Source organism: Dipodomys merriami, unplaced genomic scaffold (assembly GCF_024711535.1).
Source record: "Dipodomys merriami isolate MVZ:Mamm:240054 unplaced genomic scaffold, mDipMer1.0.p SCAF_2, whole genome shotgun sequence".
NCBI classification, from domain to species: domain Eukaryota; kingdom Metazoa; phylum Chordata; class Mammalia; order Rodentia; family Heteromyidae; genus Dipodomys; species Dipodomys merriami.
Genome location: NW_027203381.1, coordinates 69,148,897 through 69,170,449, shown reverse-complemented (window position 1 = coordinate 69,170,449; position 21,553 = coordinate 69,148,897). Strand labels below are relative to the sequence as shown.

The 21,553-nt window shown below is 40.8% G+C and overlaps 1 protein-coding gene across 1 annotated transcript in view; it reads right to left on the bottom strand.

The window, feature by feature from the left end:
• The window catches only part of Ubxn7 (UBX domain protein 7), a 77,733-nt gene that overhangs the window by 13,531 nt on the left and 42,649 nt on the right, over nucleotides 1–21,553 (bottom strand). The window contains exons 5-8 of the mRNA XM_070029946.1: nucleotides 18,539–18,651; nucleotides 11,877–12,023; nucleotides 7,387–7,477; nucleotides 6,656–6,783 (exon numbers count right to left, since the gene is read on the bottom strand). Coding sequence (XP_069886047.1) covers nucleotides 6,656–6,783; nucleotides 7,387–7,477; nucleotides 11,877–12,023; nucleotides 18,539–18,651 — 479 coding nt within the window. The remainder of the gene's footprint in view (nucleotides 1–6,655; nucleotides 6,784–7,386; nucleotides 7,478–11,876; nucleotides 12,024–18,538; nucleotides 18,652–21,553) is intronic.

The following is a 21,553-nucleotide window of genomic DNA, read 5'->3' as shown; positions in this document are numbered from 1 at the left end:
ACAACAAAAAATGGACAAACAACAGTAAAAGATGTCTGCCTTGATTATCATTCTATTTTTCTAGCAATGATTTCCCTCCTTCCTTCCTTCCTTCCTTCCTTCCTTTCCTTCCTGCCTTCCTTCCTTTTCTTTCTTCCTTCCTTCCTCCCTCCCTCCCTCCCTCCCTCCCTCCCTCCCTTTCCCCCTCTCTCCCTCTCTCCCTTTCTCTCTCTTTCTTTCTGTCGGTTGTGGAGCCTGAACTCTGGGCCTGGGTGCTGTCCCTCAGCTGTTCAGCTCAAGGCTAGAGCTCTACCATTTGAGCCACAGAGCCACTTCTGGCTTTTTCTGTTTATGTGGTGCTAAGGATTAAACCCAGGGGCTCATGCATGTAAGGCAAGCACTCTACCACTGAGCCACCTTCCCAGCCCTCTAGCAATGATTTCTTACATACAAACCAAAATACTAGCCAGGAATCAAGCGACTTACTCTTGTAATCCTAGCTACTCAGGAGGGTGAGATCTAAGGATCATGATTCAAAACCAGCCTGGGCAGAAAAAGTCTGTGAGACTCCTATATCCAATTAACTAGATGTGAAGCTGTAACAAGTGTTAGAGCTTCTTTCTTGAGCAAAAGAGCAAAACAGCAACCAGGTCCCAAGTTCAAGACCCTGTACTGGCACAAAAATAAACAAATAATATTTCTATACACCAAAAGAGAACAGGTGAAGAACAAAATCTGGAAAACAGTCCCATTCACAACAGCCTAAAAACTATAAAATATCTAGGTATCAACCAAAAAGCAGGAAAAAAAAAAACTATAAATTCTTTTTTTTTTTTTTTGGGTCCGGTCATGGGGCCTGAACTCTGGGCCTGGGAGCTGTCCCTCAGCTCTTTAGTTAAAGGCTAGCGCTCTACCACTTGAGCCACAGCGCCACTTCCGGCTTTTTTCTTTTTGCTTAGGTGGTGCTGAGGAATCGAACCCAGGGCCTCATGCATGCAAGGCAAGCGCTCTACCACTGAGCCACCTTCCCAGCCCCACCCCTAAAAATTCTTTTTTTTTTTAATTTAATTTTATTTCATTTGTGAACATACTGTACAGAGGAGTTACAATTACATGGGCAGGATAATGTGTACATTTCTTACCAAGCATTGCAGCCTCCTCCTTTGTTTACCCTTCACATCCCTTCCCAGCCTCCCCCCTCCCCCCCCTAAAAATTCTTAAACAAACTAAAGACACCAGAGAAAATGTGAACACTTTCCATTCTCATGGATCAGAAGAGTAATGTGAAAATGGCCATACTGCCAAAAGTACCCTATAGACTCAATGATGGATATGTCTATCAAAATCCCAATGTCATTGCTTATAGAATTAGAAAAATCAATCCAATAATTCATATGGAAACATAAAATACCCTGAATAGCACAAGCCATTCTAAGTTACATGCTAAAATTACATTCTAACATGCTAAGTTACATTCTAAAATACATGCTGGAGGAATACCAGGTTTCAAATTATGTTACAGGACCTTAGTCACAAAAACAAATTGGAACAGACATAAAAATGACCTGAAGACCAAAGGAGCATTATTATTAGACCCAGGAATAAAATCACACAGCTAGAGCCACCTAATTTTTAACAAAGCAATCAAACTACATCCACTGGAGATAGGCTTCGGTGACTCATGCCTACCTACTCAAAAAGATCACCATTCAAAGCCAGCCAGGGCAGGAAAGTCCTTGAGACTTTTATCTCCAATTAACCAGCAAAGAGCCACAAGTTGAGCTGTAGATGGAGTAGTAGAGCATTAGCCTTGAGCACAAAAGTTCAGGATAGGACCCAGGCCCTAAGTTAAAGCCCCAGGACGGACACACACACACACACACACACACACACACACACACACACACACACACACACACACACACACACACACACACACACACACACACACACACACACACACACACACACACACACACACACACACACACACACACACACACACGAGAGAGAGAGAGAGAGAGAGAGAGAAAAGATAGGGTCTCTTCAACAAAGTGCTGAGAAAATTGGTTATCTACTTGCAGGAGCCTGAAACTAGATCTCTAACACACACACACACACACACACACACACACACACACACACACACACACACACACACACACACACACACACACACACACACACACACACACACACACACACACACACACACACACACACACACACACACACGAGAGAGAGAGAGAGAGAGAGAGAAAAGATAGGGTCTCTTCAACAAAGTGCTGAGAAAATTGGTTATCTACTTGCAGGAGCCTGAAACTAGATCTCTATTTCCTACTCTGTACAAAAAAAATCAATAGACTTAAAATCTGAAACCTTATTCTGACTACAGAAAAATGCAGGGAAAACCTTGGAACTTACAGGCACAGGCAATTATGTTCTGAATAGGACTACAGCAAAAACTGACAAATGAGACTACACCAAATTAGAGAGTTTCTGTAAAGCAAAAGAAACAATTGCTAGAACCAAGAGAAAAATACAGAATGGGAGAAAATTTTCACCAGCTAGTTAACAGATAACAGATTAATATCCAGCATTTACAAAGAACTAAAAAAAAATTAAACAGCAAGAGAATAATAAAGTTAACAAATGAGCAAGCAAACTGGACAGTTCTCAAAAGAAAAAAATGGCTAATAGACACAACATCTTAGCTGTAAAGGTCATGCATATCAAAGCTACACTAGGATTCCATCTCAGCCAGAATGGCACCCATCAAGAAAACAAACAACAAATGCTGGAGAGGATGTGAGGAAGAAGTAACTCACAGACACTGATAGTGGGAACCATGGTAATCAGTATGGTAGTTCTTCAAAAGACTAAAAATAAGCCTTCCTTAAAACCCTGCCATGTTACAATTGGGCATATATCTAAAGGACAGTAAATCAATACCCTAGGAAAGACTTGCATATCCATTTTTACTGTAGCACTGTTAACAATAACTTAATGGAATCAACAAAGGTGCCCCCAAACAGATGGATATCACACACAAACACAAACATCACACTATAGAATATCACACAGCCATAAAGAGAAAAAGATATCATGTCATTTGTATGAAAACTGATGCAACTAGAAAACGTTATTAAATAAGACATCAGAGGCTGGGAATGTGGTTCAGTGGTAGAGTGCTTAACCAGCATGCATGAAGCCCTGGGTTTGCTCAATTATATTCCATAAACAGACTATAGATTCATTCATTAGACAGTTAATTGTCCTTAAAATGGTACACAGAGCGAAAGCAAATCTAATAAAAATTTCAGAAACTTTTTGTACAAAGTACCAAGCTGGTTCTCAAATTTATATGGAAATACCAAAAACTAGGGGCTGGTGGCTCACATTCAGGAGGCTGAGGTTTGACCATCACAGTTCAAAACCAGTCCGTAAGACTTATCTCTAATAAGCTACCAGAAAACTGGATAGTGGTACTGTGGCTCAAGTGGTAGAGTGCTAGCCTTGAGCTGAAGAGCTGAGGGACAGTGCCCAGGCCCAGAGTTCAGGCCCCATGACCTACCAAAAACAAAAACAAAAACAAAAACTGGAAATATTAAAACCATGCATTTTCAAGACTCATAAAACTAGAGACGTTGAAATATTGGTAAAAAGTACATTGGAAATGACTGAATCTATATATACAACTGCACAAATATGAACAGTTTATTTCTGACCAGAGGCAAATTCAATGGAGAAAGGAAATTTACTTCAACAATTAAGTACTGAAACAAACATATAACTTTATGTCACAAAATATATTCAAGGGGCAAGAGCTATAACTCAGTTGGAGGACTGCTTGCTTAGCATGTAACAGGACCTTTGGTTAAATCCCTAGTATCTAACAAATCCAATTCATCCATACCGTACCATCATATACAAAAATTAATTGAAAAGGAAGCACAGACTCAAGAACAAAATCTATTTTACAGGGGTGGAGGGCTTGAATTCAGGCCTGGGCACTGTCCCTGAGCTTTTTTGTTCAAGGCTGGTGCCACAGCTCCATTTCAGGCTTTTTGGTAGTATTAGAGATAAGATCTTCACAGACTTTTCTGCCTGGGCTGGTTTTGAACCTGGATTTTCAGATCTTAGTCTCCTGAGTAGCTAGGATTACAGGCATGAGTCACCAGCACCAACTCAGGAACTAAATCTACCTTTGAAAAAGATAGAATCTAAGTTTACTTGGTGTTTTCTGATGTGTCACAGAAAACACAAACTGTAAAATGACAAACTGGATTTCATCAAACCTTTCAGTTTTGTTCTTTAAATGATACTACAGAGGACCCTGGGAACCCACAGTTAAGACTGCTATAAGGAAACACTCAGAGGAGTGTTGAGGAAATGCTCAGAATATGTAGTTTAAACACACCTAATGATAAATCTACATTTCAGGTGGGTTTACTTCATTATAGAAATGAATGGGTTTACTTCATTATAGAAATGAACAGGTAAACCACAGATAGAAAATAGGGAAACCATATATATATAATAAAGGATATATTCAAAATATAAAAAGAATCCATACAACTCAATAATAACACACTTTAAAAAAAAGTTGATCTGAAATAGAGATCTAAATAAACACTTCACTAAAAGAAATATAGAAAGAACAGAAAGAGTAAAAAAGCATTTGAGAAGATGCTCAACATTATAGTAATAATATTATAAACTTTAAATATACCCACTTTTTAATCTCACATTAATTGTTCTTCAATAAAGTATATATATATATATATATATATTTTTTTTTTTTTTTTTTTTTTTTTGATCCGTCATAGGGCTTAAACTCTGGTCCTGGGTACTGTCCCTGAGCTCTTCAGCACAAGGCAAGTGCTCTACCACTTGAGCCACAGTGCCACTTCCAGTTTTCTAAGTGGTTTATTGGAGATAGAATCTCATGGACTTTTCTTGCCCTGGCTGGCTTTGAACCGTGATCCTCAGATCTCAGCCTCCTGAGTAGCTATGATTATACATGTGAGCCACCAATGCCCAGCTAGTATAAAACTTCTATAAATAAGACAGCTGGGCACCTGTGGCTCACATCTGTAATCCTTGCTACTCAGGAGGCTGAGATCTGAGGATCATGGTTCAAAGCCAGCCCAGGCAGAAAAGTCTGTGAGACTCTTATCTCCAATAAAGCACTAGAAAAACCAGAAATGGCGCTGTGGCTCAAGCAGTAGAGTGCTCACCTTGAGCTGAAGAGTGCAAAGACAGCGTCCAAGCCCAGAATTCAAGCCCCATGGCTGACAAAAATAAATAAATAAACTTAAGACAAGCTGGAAGCCAGCAGCTCATGTCTATAAGCCTAGCTCCTCAGGAAGCTGAGACCTAGGCAGGAAAGTCTGTGAGAATCTTATCTCCAATCAACCAGCAAAAAGCTGGATGTGGAGGTGTGGTTCAAGAGGTTAGAGTGCCAGACTTGAACAACAGAGAATGTGAGACCTCAATTCAAGCTTTACTATGAATGGGTATAGACACACATACTTGTACACATGTGCGCATGCATGTGCACACACACGTACACGCACACATGCATGCGCACACACACACACAAATTTGCAAATTCATGGGGCTGGGAAGGTGGCTCAGTGGTAAGAATGCTTGCCTTGCATGCATGAGGCCCTGGGTTCGATTCCTCAGCACCACATAAGCAAAAAGAAAAAAGCCGGAAGTGGTGCTGTGGCTCAGGTGGTAGAGCGCTAGCCTTGAGCTGAAGAGCTGAGGGACAGTGCCCAGGCCCAGAGTTCAGGCCCCACGACCGGACCCCCCCCCAAAAAATTTTTTTTTGCAAATTCAATTTAATCATAATGTAGCAATTCACAGATACAGGCATTAGTCTAGCAGAGTTATCAGCCTTAGATATGCAAAAGATAAAAAACTATCTTAGGGCAATTAAAGAAACATTTTTCTATGCCTTAAAAAAGAATATTACAAGGGGGCACTAGTGGCTTACACCTAGGATGAGATCTGATGATTGTGGTTTGAAGCTTGCCCAGGCAGGAAAGTCCGTGAGACTCATATCTCTAATTAACCACTGAAAAACGGGAAGTGAGTGGAGCTGTGGCTCAATGTGGTAGAATGCTAGCCTTGAGCGAAAATGATCAGGGACAGCACTCAGGACCTGAGTTCAAGCCCCATGAGAGAGAGAGAGGAAAAAAAAAAGAACATTATCCTTTACTGCTGTTTCTTATTTAGACACTTAATCTAGTATGATAACTTAATGAACTATTTAACCACTGCACAATATGGACTGCCAAAGTTACATGCTCACTGCCAGCAAATGTGAGACTTGTATTTTTTGAAGGTCTCTTACTTGAAACTAATCATGATATTATCAGAATGTATCTAAGAATAGCATGGTAGAGAAATTTAGTGTAGAAACAACCTTTGAGAGAGCCTAGTTGCAAGAGAAACAAGAACTGTACATCTTATGATTTCAGTGAGAAGATGGACATTTAAGATGTAGTATACCCACAGATGGTAACCATTACTACTTACATTACTACTGTTACCATCTTAACATCTAACACTTTACTTACAACACTTTCATATAGTTACACATAGAATATACAATATATTAAGATTATAAGCTTGAGAACCAATACACGTAATTGTTCATACTTACTGATCGGGCACATTTTTTGGGGGGACTGCTAGAAAGTCCATCCAGTTGCCCATGTTCACCCAGAAATCCTGTCACTTGGTCCAAGAAAGAAGACACATCTAATTGGTGCCACTCTACTAGCTTCTGACCTAAATATTAAAACCAGAATATATAAGCATAATAAAATCAGTATTTTTCAAAACATTCTCATTAAGTATTTGTGTTAGCAAAAGTATAATTAAAAAACATATCCCCATTGCTTCTTTGCTTAAGTTACATAGTGTCTTCATAGCTAACTTCATAACTTAAGAGACTGAATTAACTGAAACCCACCCAACGTTTTCCTATCCTTCAGGTTAGGGTTACCTGGCTCATATAATTTTTGGCCATTTGGGAAGAAGAAATTTAAACAAAGCAGTATCTAAGTTTCTCTAGTATGATTACAACCAAAGCATGAACAACCTTAACATTTTAATAATAGAAAATCTTTACAAACTGATGACAAAAATTAGCATATTACATATTCTTTGGAAGAACATAATAGTACAAACAAAAAATACTGACATCTCCCAAGTTGCCAGAAACAGATTCCCTAAATAGATGCTTATATAATTCTAAAGGGAATGAATAAGAAGCCTTCACCTAATTATTGTAATTCTGAAAAAAGATTTAGCCAAGTGTTAAACATCAGTGATTTTGGTAACTGAAAAATAAATAATAGGTTAAAGGCTACAAACTGCTGTAAATCTTACCTGTCCGTGGGTCCAAGATGGAAACATAGGGGAAATCCCCTAGCTTATAAAACTGTATGTATCTCTGACCTTCCTCACTGTCATGGTAAACCTGTTAAATCATTGACATGGAAAAAAAAGTCAGCCTCTAAAAAAGGGACCAATTATAATCATGTCATATGCCAATAGCGATTAATTCTTCAAATATATCTTTGGTTTGATGTTGTTATAATTTGTGGAGGGGAAGGCAGACCCATTGCAACATTGAGATGTACAAGAGGTTATGTTGAAATACAAACTTTACAACTTTGGCAAGGGGGTGGGGTGGAGGGGATAGGAAGGGGAAACAGAGGAGGAGGCAACAATGCTTGATAAAAAATGTACTTATTACCTTGCCAATGTAATTGTAATCCCTCTGTACAGTGTTTTCACAATAAAAATAAAAAATTAAAAAAAATATGTATCTTTGGGTTTATGTGTTACCACACTCTCATGTTGAAGGGAAAATGAAGGTCACTTGGTGTGAATTCCTTTAACTTCCGGCCTTGTGCCCCTTCTGGAAACTTAGCATAAACATATCAATCTATTCTTCCTCCTTTCCCAGTTGAGAGGAGGTGCTGTGCTTCTTGTTCAAACGTGCCACCTATGTCAATACTAGCCTTCAAAAGTGTATCTTGCTGGGGCATGGTGGTGCACCTATAATCCTAGCATCCGGGAAGAATGAAGCCAGACTGGACAACTCAGTGAGGCTTTGTCTTAAACTAAAAATAAAATAAAAAGGGGTTTGGTTGGAGGCATGGCTCAGTAGTACCACACCAGCCTACCAAACTTGAAGCTCTGAGTTCAAACCCTACTATCAAGGGGAAAAAAAAAAAAAGGTAGAATGCATGCCTAGCCTGATCAAAGCCCTGGGTTCAATCCTCAGTACCAGAAGAAAGAAATAACTATATCTTAATAAATCACACTATGATTATAGGCTCTTGAGCTAATATTTAGTCAGAGATGTCCAGTATTTGCTGAGAAAATAAAATAGAAGATATTTTACCATTAAAAAGTCACTGAGGGCTGGGAAGGTGGCTCAGTGGTAGAGCGCTTGCCTTGCATGCCTGAGGCCCTGGGTTTGATTCCTCAGCACCACATAAGCAAAAAGAAAAAGCCGGAAGTGGTGCTGTGGCTCAAGTGGTAGAGCGCTAGCCTTGAGCTGAAGAGCTGAGGGACAGCGCCCAGGCCAGAGTTCAGGCCCCACGACCGGACCCCCCCCCCCCAAAAAAAAAAGTCATTGAATTCAGGAACTATAAAACATGAACTGGCAAATTAATAATACTAATAGTACTTCTTGAAATAGGGAAAAAATAAGTTTATTCAAAGCTACATTTTAAAAAGATTTTTTTATCTTTTATTTTTCTGTCAGTTGTGGGGCTTGAATTCTGGCCTAGATACTGTCCCTGAGCTCTTCATCTCACTTTTTCTGTGAATAATTGGGTATGACTCTCATGGACTTTCCTGCTCAGGCTGGCTCTGACAGGCAAGCCTCAGATCTCAGCCTCCTGAGTAGCTAAGATGACAGGCGTGAGCCACTGGTGCTCAGCTTTTTTTTTTAGGCCTGAACTTGGTACCTGATGCTTTCACTCACTGACTAGTGCTCTACCAATTGAGCCATGCTTCTAACCCATAAGCTTTTTTCTTTCCTCTTCCTTTTCTTTCCTTTTCCTTTTCTATTTTCCTTCCCTCCCTCCCTCCCTTCCTTCCTTCTTCCTGCTTTCTTTTTCCCTTTCTTTTGCCAGTCCTAGGGCTTGAATTCTGGGCCTGGGCACTGTCCCTGAGCTGTTTCATTGGCTCAAGGTTAGCAGTCTACCACTTGAGCCACAGCACCACTTCCAGCTTTTTCTGTGTATATGGTACTGAGGAATTGAACCCAGGGCTTCATGCATGCTAGGCAAACATTCTACAACTAAGCCACATTCCCAAACCCCATACGCTACTTACTATGATGTTCCTAAATATAAGAAACTAGAGAGCAAGAAAATCTAAACTTAGCTGGATAATTTATATAAAAAAACAGCAGTAAAACTAGAGGCTATGTCTAAGGACAGAGTTAAAGAATATCAAGACCTAGCCAGGCGCTGGTGGCGCACACCTGTAATCCTAGCTACTCAGGAGGCTGAGATTGAGGATCACGGTTCAAAGCCAGCCCGGGCAGGAAAGACTGTGAGACTCCTATCTCCAATAAACCACTAGAAAACCAGAAATGGTGCTGTATCTCAAGTGGTGGAGTGCTCCCTTGAGCTGAAGAGCTGAGGGACAGCACCCAGGCCCAGAGTTCAAGCCCCACGACTGACAAAAATAAACAAACAAATAAACAAACAAATAAATAAACAAACAAGTGAATTTCATCTGTTTCTTTTGACCTTAAAAAAAAAAATCCTAGGGCTTGACTCAGGGCCTGGGCACTGCCCCTGCGCTTTTGTGTTCAACATTTGTACTCCAACACTTGAGCCAGAGGTCCACTTCTAACTTTTTTAGTGCTTAACTGGAGATGTTTAGATGTTTTATGGATTTTCCTACGTGGGCTAGCTTCAAACTATGATCCTCAGATCTCAGCCTCTTAAGTATCTAGGATTATAGGTGTGAACCTGTAATCATGTAATGGTTCAAACTCAAGCTAAAACAAAGTCTTAGTTAAATGTTTTTCCAGTACTCCAAGATCTTCACATCTACATTGTTCAAAATAGTATAGAAACAGCCAATTAAAATGGTAGATATGCCAGGCACTGGTGGCTCATACCTGTAATCCTAGCTACTCAAGAGGCTAAAATCTGAGGATCCAGGTTCAAAGCCAGTCTAGGCAGGAAAGTCTACAAGACTCTTATCTCAAATTAAACCACCAGAAAACCAGAAGTAGTGCTGTGGCTCAAAGTAGTAGCGCTCTAACCTTGAGCAGAAAGAGAGCTCAGGGACAACATACATGCCCTGAGTTCAAGCTCCATGATCAACAAAAAAAAAAAAAGAAGGTTAAAGCACCTGAATTGGCTAGTTCATACTCAGATGTGCTTGTAAGCGTAAAATAAACACTGTACCATTTCCTACCCCTCAAGGAGAGGAGGGTAGAGTACTAGAGTTTATACTTAGGGCCTAACATTTGCTAGGCAAGGGCTCTACCACCAACCACACCCCCAGCTACACACCATATCCTTAAGACTTCATACCAAAACAAAACCACCAAAACAAAAGTCTTAACATTAAAACAAAAACATGTCTCTAATATTTTAATATTCACTGATTTTTTTGGGTTGGTTGTGGGACCTGAACTCAAGCTAGTGCTCTACTACTTTGAGCCACACCTCTAGTTCTGGTTTTCTGGTGATTAAGTAGAGATTAAGAGTCTCACAGACTTTCCTGACTGGGCTGGCTTCAAACTGTGATCCTCAGATCTTAGCTTCCTGAGCAGCTAGGATTACAAGCATGAGTTACCAGTGTCTGGCTATATTCACTGATCTATTTCCACTAAGTTTTGACCAAGTGTGGTCCCAAGAGAAGGGGTGACATTGTCCAAAAGGAAATGTACTCATGGAAGTGGAGTTGTGGCTCAAAGTGGTAGAGCACTAGCTCTAAGTGAAAAAGCTCAGAGATGGTACCCAGGCCCTGAGTTCAAGCCCCACAGCCGACAAAAAAAAAAAAAAGTAATAAAACCAGGTACCCATAGCTCACACCTGTAATCCTAGCTACTCAGGAGGCTGAGATCTGAGGATCACCGTTTGATGCCAGCTCAGGCAGGAAAGTCTGTGAGACTCTTATCTCCAAATAACCACCAGAAAACAGAACTGGAGGTGTGGCTCAAGTGGTATAGAACTAGTCTTGAGAAAAAAAGCTCAGGGACAGTGTCCAGACCCTGACAAACAGTGTCAAGCCCCACAACAAACAACAACAACAAAGAAATGTACTCATTGCCTCTGTAACCCCTCTGAACAATCACCTTTATAATAACTATTAAAAAGTTAAAAAAAAAAAAAAAGCCAGCGCCAGTGGCTCACACCTGTAATCCTAGCTACTCAGGAGGCTGAGATCTGAGGATCATGGCTCAAAGCCAACCTGGGCAGAAAAGTCCTTGAGATTCTTATCTCCACTTAACCACCACAAAACAGGAAGTGGCCCTGTGGCTCAAGTGGTAGAGTACTATCCTTGACCTGAAGAGCTGAGGGAAAGTGCTCTGGCCCAGAGTTCAAGCCCCGGGGCTGGGAAGGTGGCTCAGTGGTAGAGCACTTGCCTTGCCTGCATGAGGCCCTGGGTTCGATTCCTCAGCACCACATAAGCAAAAAGAAAAAAGCCGGAAGTGGCGCTGTGGCTCAAGTGGTAGAGCGCTAGCTAGCCTTGAGCTGAAGAGCTGAGGGACAGCGCCCAGGCCCAGAATTCAGGCCCCGTGAGCAGACCCCAAAAAAAATAAAAAAACAAACCAGAGTTCAAGTCCCACAACCACCAACAACAAAAAAGTTTTGTTTCATTGTTCTTCTCACCTGCCAGAAAATGAAATGTTCCCGGATAATATTCTTCACAGCTTCATTGCTCCATACATCACGATTGAGGCACTGGCATGCAAAGTCTTGTACATTTTGAATGTTTATCATCAGCCATTTATTCTGCATTTGGCCACACTCTTTGGCCTGTCAAGAGTGAAGTCATACAACATTTGTTAAATACAGTTTCTGTCTTGGCAGTGTGGTTGGAGCCTGTAATCCAAGCTACCTTGTAGTAGATATTAGGGGATTGAGGTCCAAGGCCAGCTCAAGCATAAAAGTATCAAAGATTCCCTCTCAATCAATGGTTGGGCCCAGTGGTGTGTGTGTTATCCCAGGTACAGGGAAATGGGAAACACAATGGCTGAGCAAAGTGGTACAACCTGTCACCCCCACTGACACGAGGAATGAAGCCTAGGTCAGCCTGAGCATAATGTAAGATCCTCCTTTTCCTATAACCAATCAATAAATAAGGGCCAGAGTCATGGCTTAAGTTAGGAGAATTGGTGCTCAGTCTCTAGTTTCTGAAATCTTGTGTTTTTAAATCATGTTTATTAACATTCAGGCTAGGAATGAGAGCATCAAACTCATTCATTCAACAAATATTTACTAAATAACTACTATACTGCAGAAACTATTACAAATGTTTGAATTATGAAGTTAACGAAAAACAAAATCTATGCTTTCATAAAGTATACACTGGTGAGAAACCTGCAGAGGAAGACTACATTAAAAGTGATATAGCAGACAAACACTAAAATCCAGGTGAAAGAGCAAAAAAAAAAGGGTGACATTGTTTAAGAATTGTAACCACGGGCTGGGAAGGTGGCTCAGTGGTAGAGCGCTTGCCTTGCATGCTCGAGGCCCTGGGTTCGATTTCTCAGCACCACATAAGCAAAAAGAAAAAAGCCGGAAGTGGCGCTGTGGCTCAAGTGGTAGACTCTTATCTCCAATAAACCACTAGAAAACCAGAAGTGGCACTGTGGCTCAAGTGGTAGAGTGCTCACCTTGAGCTGAAGAGCTGAGGGACAGCGCCCAGGCCCAGAGTTCAGGCCCCACGACCGGACATTAAAAAAAAAGAATTGTAACCATTCTGCACAACATCCTAATAAAATTATATATTTTTATTTATTTATTTTTGTCAGTCGTGGGGCTTGAACTCTGGGCTCAGGCACTGTCCCTGCACTCTTCAGCTCAAGGCGAGCACTCTACCACTTGAGCCACAGTGCCACTTCTGGTTTTCTAGTGGTTTATTGGAGATAAGAGTCTCATAGACTTTCATGCCCGGGCTGGCTTTGAACTATGATCCTCAGATCTCAGCCTCCTGAGTAGCTAGGATTATAGGCGTGAGCCACCAGTGCCTGGCATATAACTATATTTTTAAAAATCCAGGTGACATACATACAGAGATGAGCCCAGTGTGTGAAATGGACCAAATACAACTCAATGGGCAAGACAGAATGCAGATGTGAAAACTGAGCTCTCAAGATGGTCCCACACATGTGAACCTCAAGCCATGGTCCAAAAAAAAGAGAAAGACAATCAGTAGGGTTGGTGAAAACAAGAGATACCTAATCTGGGAAATTCCCACTAAACTCTGTAGAAGCCTGTACCCAACCCCATACTGGAATAGTAGCAGAAGCAAAAGCAGTACTTTTCTCCTTTGCCTCACTGCTCACTGTATCTCTTGTACTGATATCCAAATAAACCTTATTTTACCCTATTCTTCTTATCGGCAAAACACACACACACACACACACACACACACACACACACACACACACACACACACACACACACCCTATAATGAAACCTTTACACACACACACACACACACACCCTATAATGAAACCTACACACACACACACACACACACACACACACACACACACACACACACACACACACACACACACACACACACACACACACACACACACACACACACACACACACACACACACACACACACACACACACACACACACCCTATAATGAAACCTTTCTTGAAAATGTTACTATTTACATTGACAAATTACTGTCAGAAAAAAGCATCTAATGATGACAGGACTTTCAAAGCAACAATATTTAAAGGGGAAGAAGAGTCTTGAATAAGTGTACAATTGAATGTACAGTATAAGGATTATAGTTAATATTCTTATGGCTGGTAATGCAGCTCAATGGTAGAGATATACCTTGTATGTCAAGACCTATGGTTCAATTGACAGCACACAAACACACAAACAACAACTATAAATCATACTGAAAATTTGCTGAGAGTAGATTTTAGATGTTCTTAACCACAGGAAGAAAAGGGAGGAAAGTGTGGGGGGGGTGTGCGTGCGTGCGTGCGTGCGTGCGTGCATGCGTGTGTGTGTGTGTGTGTGTGTGTGTGTGTGTGTTGTTTTGTTTTTTTTGCTAGTTAATTGGAGATGGACTTTTCTGTCGTGCTGGCTTTGAACCTCAATCCTCTGATTTTAGCCTCCTAAATAGCTAGAATTACAGGCTTGAGCAACCATCAATACTTAGCACGACCCATGTCTTCTTTCTTAAGTGCAGTTCCTCTATATGAGATTAAAAACATTCCATATTTATCTTACTGATTCTGGCTTATTTTGTTCAACACCATAATCTCAGTTCTGTCCATTTTCCTGCAAACAACATATTCTGTATGTTTGAAAAATATTCCATTGTGTGTAAGTATCATTTTCTTTATGAATCACTGATTAGCATCTAGGCTGATTAGTTTGACTTTATTAATAATGTCACAACAAACATAGGTGTATAAGAATCTCTACAGCTAGGGCTGGGAAGGTGGCTCAGTGGTAGAGCGCTTGCCTTGCATGCATGAGGCCCTGGGTTGGATTCCTCAGCACCACATAAGCAAAAAGAAAAAAGCCAGAAATGGCACTGTGGCTCAAGTGGTAGAGCACTAGCCTTGAGCTGAAGAGCTGAGGGACAGTGCCCAGGCCCAGAGTTCAGGCCCCACAACCAGACCCAAGGAAAAAAAAAGGATCTCTATTGCAAACTGATTCTTTTAAGCATATTGGAGTCATATAGCTAGATGATGGGTACTTCTAGTTTTTATTGTTTTTGTTAATTTTTTGGTGGGTTTTGTTGTTGTTGTTTTTGGCCAGTCCTGGGGGCTTAAACGCAGGGCCTGGGAGCTAGCCCTGAGCTTTCATGCTTAAGGCTAGTGCTCTACCACTTGAGCAACAGCTCTATTTCTTGCTTTTGGCTGTTAATTGGAGATTAAAAGTCTCACAGGCTGTCCTGCCCAGGTTGGCTTCAAACTTAAATCCTCAGATCTTTGTCTCCTTAGTAGCTAGGATTACAGATGTTAGTCACCAGTACCCAGGCTAGTTTTAATTTTCTGAGGAACCTCTGCAGTGACTATACTAATTTATATTCTCACCATCAGCATATACCATTCCCCCAATACACTATCACTAACTTTTTTTTTTTTTTTTTTTGCCGGTCATGGGGCCTGAACTCTGGGCTTGGGCGCTGTCCCTCAGCTCTTCAGCTCAAGGCTAGCGCTCCACCACTTGAGCCACAGTTTCACTTCCGATTTTTTTTTCTGCTTATGTGGTGCTGAGGAATCGAACCCAGGGCCTCATGAATGTAAGACAAGCACTCTACCACTGAGCCACCTTCCCAGCCCCACTTAAGTAAGCCACAGCACCACTTCTGGCTTTTTCCAAGTGGTTTATTGGAGATAAGAGTCTCATGGACTTTTCTGTCCAGGCTGGCTTGGAACTGTGATCCTCAGATCTCAGCCTCCTGAGTAGCTAGGATTACAGGTATGCCACCAGCACCTGGCTTGTTCTCTTAACGTTTCTAGTATGATAAGGAAATCTCAAAGCAGTTTTCTTTCATCTTCTGTCAATATTTAGATTTGAACTCAAGGCCCTCCTAGGCAGGGTCTCTATCACTGAGTCATACCCTCAGTCCTCAATGTAATTTTGATTTACATTTCCCTAAAGGCTAACAATATTAAATTTTTTTAATGTATTTACTGGCCATTTGTACCTTTTTTGAAAATTATCTATTCAGTTCATTTATCCATTTACTGACTGGATTTGTGCTTTGGTGTCTAATTTTTTGAGTTCTTCATATATTCCAAAATTCTTAATTCCCTATCAGATGATTAGCTGAAGAAGATTATTCTTACTGTCTATAGATTGAGTCTTCACTATTGTTTTTCCTTTGTTGTTCAGAAGCCTTTTAATTTGATTTAATATCATTTGACAATCCTTGCTATTATTTCCTGAACTACTGAAGTCCTGTTGAGAAAGTCATTACCTATGACTTTAATCTTTTTTTTTTTTTTTTTGCTGGTTCTGGGGCTTGAACTCAGGATTTGGGTGTTGTCCTGAGCTTTTTTGCTCAAGGCTAGCCCTCAAACCACTTGAGCCACAGCTCCACTTCTGGAGTTTGATTTTTGTTTTGGTAGGAGGAAGCTGTGCTTAATTAGAGGAAAGAGTCTCAGAACCTTTCCTACCCAGAGAACTCTGAACTGTGATCTTCAGATCTCAAGCCTCCTGAGTAGGATTACAGGTGTGAGCCACAAACACCCAGCTTAAATTGACTTTTATACAGAATAATAGACAGAGATCTAGTTTTGGTTTTGTACAGCTGGATACCCAATTTCCCTAGTACCATTGTTAAAGGGACAATCTTTTCTCCATAGTATGTTTTTGGCACCTTTGCTGAGCATCCAATAGATACATAGGTTTATTTCTAGGACTTCTATCACATTCCACTGGTCTGTATGCCTGGTTTTGTGCCCTAATAAGAATGAGACCCAGATTTCAAACAGTAGTACTTTAAATAATAATAATAATAATCAGGGCTAGGAAGGTGGCTCAGTGGTAGAGTGCTTGCCTTGCATGCATGAAGCCCTGGGTTCGATTGCTCAACACCACATAAGCAGAAAAGGCTGGAAATGGTGCTGTGGCTCAAGTGGTAGAGTGCTAGCCTTGAGCTGAAGAGCTGAGGGACAGCGCCCAGGCTCAGAGTTCAGGCCCCATAACAAACCAAAAAAAAAAAAAAAATCAAACTCCAAACCCAAAACCCATCAGAATTCAATTTCACTTAATGGAGCTGAGCTGGAGATGTAGATGTATATGTATATGTATGTGTATGTGTATTTTATCTGGTCTCCATCATAACAGAAAGATACTATATACTTAAAATTCAACTGATTCTATGGAAATGTTATTCCTATTCAAAAGAGTATTTAATATGTTAGCTACCACATAAAAGCAAGCAATGTGAACAGTTCAACATTATAGAATCTAAAATACTAAGCCCCATTTATTTTATAATTCTGTGTGCCTATTAATAGATTCCCTATCATAGATTCAATGTTACCATTGAAACCCAACATCTAATTATTTTTAATTGCAAACTTTCACCATTTTATTTAAATGAATCATTTTATGGCCTCACTACTTTTATCACATTATAATTCTCAATATCACTACTGGTAAAGCCTTGGTCCACTGTTAAAATAGTTACATGCGCACAGTACTATAATATTCCAACACCTGATAGGATAACCAATACATATACTGTGTGACTAGTAAGTAGATAAAAATATAGATTTGAGCTGGGCTCCAGTGGCTCACACCTGTAATCCTAGCAGCTCAGGAGGCTGAGATCTGCAGATTGAGGTTCAAAGCCAGCCCAGGCAGGAAAGTCCATGAGACTCTAATCTCCAATAAACCATCAGAAAAACTGGAATGGTACTGTGGCTCAAGTGGTAAATTGCTAACCTTGAGCTGAAGAGCTGAGGGACAGTACACAGCCCAGAGTTCAAGCCCCACAACTGACAAAAAAATAAAATAAAAAGAATATAGATTTGGATAAATCATCTTGAGCAGATGGCTCAAATTTAATTATGCTATTCGCACCAGTATATAAGTTAAAACCTATGAATTGTTTTTTCTGAAAATTTCCATTCAATATTTTCAGACTTCAGGTGCTTGGAAAGTAAAAGTATAGATAAAGAGGGGAAGGACTACTGTATAAGCAAAAGATACATATAAACAATTCCCAAATAGTTAACAAGCACACACTATTAGTAGTAATAAAAAGCATGCTAACTTTAAAATGTAAGTTTTGGGGATTTTTTTCTGGGGGGGGGGGGCAGTCAGTAATAGGGCTTGAACTCTGGGCTTGGGCACTGTCCCTGTGCTCTTCAGCTCAAGGCAAGCGCTCTACCACTTAAGCCACAGTGCCACTTCTAGTTTTCTGGTTGTTAATCGGAGATAAGGGTCTCTTGGACTTTCCTGCCAGGGCTGGCTTTGAATGGTGATCCTCAGATCTCAGCCATCTCAGTAGCTAAGATTACAGGCATGAGCCACTAGCGCCCGGCTAAAATATAAGATATTTTAAAGAAGCTTTCACATTAACAAAGATTCTAAATAATACCGCAGAAAATGAACCAAAGAATTTCATGTATTCATATACTGCTATTACAAATATATTTCATAGATTGCTAAGAAAAATATAACTCTTAGGTACTATAATGCAGAGATTAACATTCAGATACCAATTCCTTATATACTAAATTTGTTTTCGCTCTTAAGAGAAATGCATGGTATTGAAAATTCAAAAAGATTCATAGTTAAGGCATAGAATATCCGACAACTTACTGTTTCAAAGCTGCCTTTATGCATCAAGTCAATAGGTGGCCGGAATAGATCTGCAAGGGTGGTTAATTTTTTATCTATTGCTCCTCCGTTTCTTAATTCCTGCTCTTGCCTAACTGCAACAGAGAAAAATTTTAAAGTTTCAATTAGCTATAAATCTTGAATTACATAATAAAAGCAATCTTGTATTAACAAAATAATTACTAATCAAGATGCCTGACTTCAGATGCAAAGAAATAATGCTAACTCTGAGAAAAGAAAAAAAAAAAACAAAAGAGAAGTAAGAAGGAAGTCCTAAGATTTAGTAATGTTTTTGACCCACAGGATAAAAGAAAATTTAAAGTAGTCACTCTGTAAAGAGGCTGACAGGACAATGAAGGTTGAATACTGTCCAAATAAGTTATTTAGAACTATGAAATAAACAAGGAGGGGCTGGGAAGGTGGCTCAGTGGTAGAGCGCTTGCCTTGCATGCCTGAGGCCCTGGGTTCGATTCCTCAGCACCACATAGGCAAAAAGAAAAAAGCCGGAAATGGCGCTGTGGCTCAAGTGATAGAGCACTATCCTTGAGCTGAAGAACTGAGGGACAGTGCCCAGACCCAGAGTTCAGGCCCCAGAACTGGACCCCTACCACCCCCCCGCCCCCCGCAAAAAAAAGAAATAAACAAGGAAACCTGTTTGTTGGGATGCTATTTTTTAGGATGGAGACAGGGAGTGTGATAGAGGTGATTAAAACTGAAATATAGTAAAACTAGAATATCATATACATATGTGTAGAGATATCACAAGGAGCTCCCCCTGGTATAACTGATACAAGGGGGGGAGGAGGGAGAGGAGGAGGTGGGGGGAGGAGGGGGAGGTGGGAGAAGGAGGGGGAGGAGGGGGAGGAGGGGGAGGAGGGGGAAGAGGGGGAGGAGGGGGAAGAGGAGGAGGAGGAGGAGGAGGAGGAGGAAGAGGAGGGGGAGGGGGAGGTCACCTTGGGTTGAAAGTGTAGGTAGAGGTTAAGGGTCCTGGCATACCACAGACATACACCCAGACATACACACAGTCACCTAAGCAAAATAATTTCCTTTACACATCCAAAACATAGAAAGAAGAAAGCCTTCAACCTCATTTATCTGGTTCTGAGAATGATCTTAACTTCTTAATTTGTCTGTTTTTTCTAGCTCTATTCTCATTCTCAATTTTTAAAGACCAGATCTGACAGTAGAGATGTTGACCACTGTTGTCACCGTGTAGTGGAAGGAAAGGTACAGAAGCCAGGCGCTGGTGGCTCACGCCTGTAATCCTAGCTACTCAGGAGGCTGAGATCTGAGGATCGCGGTTCAAAGCCAGCCCGGGCAGGAGAGACCGTGAGACTCCTATCTCCAATAAACCACCAGAAAACCGGAAGTGGCGCTGTAGCTCAAGTGGTAGAGCGCTTGCCTTGAGCTGAAGAGCTGAGGGACAGCGCCCAGGCCCAGAGTTCAAGCCCCACGGCCGACCAAAAAAAAAGGAAAGGTACAGATTCCCTTGATGAAATAGTATAGGTTCCCTTACAGCACCCTCTTAAGTTATACAACCTATCTGTGTCTCGATTATTTCATTTTAAAGCAATTACATAATCTAGCACAGACCAACAGGTTCTCATGTTATGGTCTAAACATCAGTCTCACTTCTTTTTTTTTTATATTTATTTATTTATTTTAATTATCTTTAAGTAGTTGTACAAAGACATTCCCATTCTACAAAACAGTATATGAGTACAAAGTGTCTGACAACATTGTCACCCATCTCTCTTAACCCATCCCTTCTCTCACTTTTTTTCTTTAATTGAGATTAGGTGATTACATAAATTTCACAGTATTGTGGAATAGTGATACTTAGAGTAACAAACACATTTTAACTTTCACAAGGCAAATTGTCATTATCATAGTCTATTCAGTTTGTGAATTCTATGAGCTTTGACAACACAAGTTATTTTTTCTACATCAGGTGATGTTTCTTTTTGCTTAGTGTAGGCTGTTCCCACTTATTCTGTTCCTCTTCCTGGCTTCCCTCTGTTGTATGTATATATCTACCATATATATGGTAAGAACATGGAGTCATTTAGCAATGATATGACAAAATGGGTGGCTGTCCTTTGTTTCTTGAGTCCTATTACTTTGCAATATCTTCTCGTATTTGGCTTTAGCATCCACGTATCAGGGAGATCATGTGCCGTTTGTCTCTTTGTTCTTGGCTTACTTCACTCAAAATAATCTGCTCTAGTTCCATCCATTTCCCTGCACATGCCATTATTTTGTCTTTTCTAATGGCTACATAATATTCCATTGTATAGGGGCTGGGAAGGTGGCCAGTGGTAGAGTGCTTGCCTTGCATGCCTGAGGTCCTGGGTTCGATTCCTCAGCACCACATAAGCAAAAAGAAAAAAGCCAGAAGTGGAGCTGTGGCTCAAGTGGTAGAATGCTAGCCTTGAGCTGAAGAGCTGAGGGACAACGCCCAGGCCCAGAGTTCAGGCCCCACGACCGGACCCCCCCCAAAAATATATATATTCCATTGTATATAGGTACCACAATTTTTGGATCCACTCATCAGTAGTGGGGCATCTGGGATGTTTCCAAATCTTGGCTATTGTGAACAGTGCTGTAATAAACATGGAGGTATACTGGTTCCTGTTGCTCAGGATAGATGCCTAGTAGTGGTATGGCTGGGTCATAGGGGAGGTCTATATTTAGCTTTCTGAGGTATCTCCAGACTGTTTTCCAAAGTGGTTGTATTAGTATACATCCCTACCAGCAATGCAGTAGGGTTCCTCTTTCTCCACATCCCCTCCAGCATTTGTCATTGGCTGACTTTAGGATGTGGACCATTCTGACTGGGGTAAGGTGGTATCTCAGTTTGTTTTTATTTGCATTTCCTTTACAGCCAGGGATGGTGAACATTTCCTCCTGTGTTTGTCATTTTTTTGGGGAGGGGTCCAGTCGTGGGGCCTGAACTCTGGGCCTGGGCGCTGTCCCTCAGCTCTTCAGTTCAAGGCT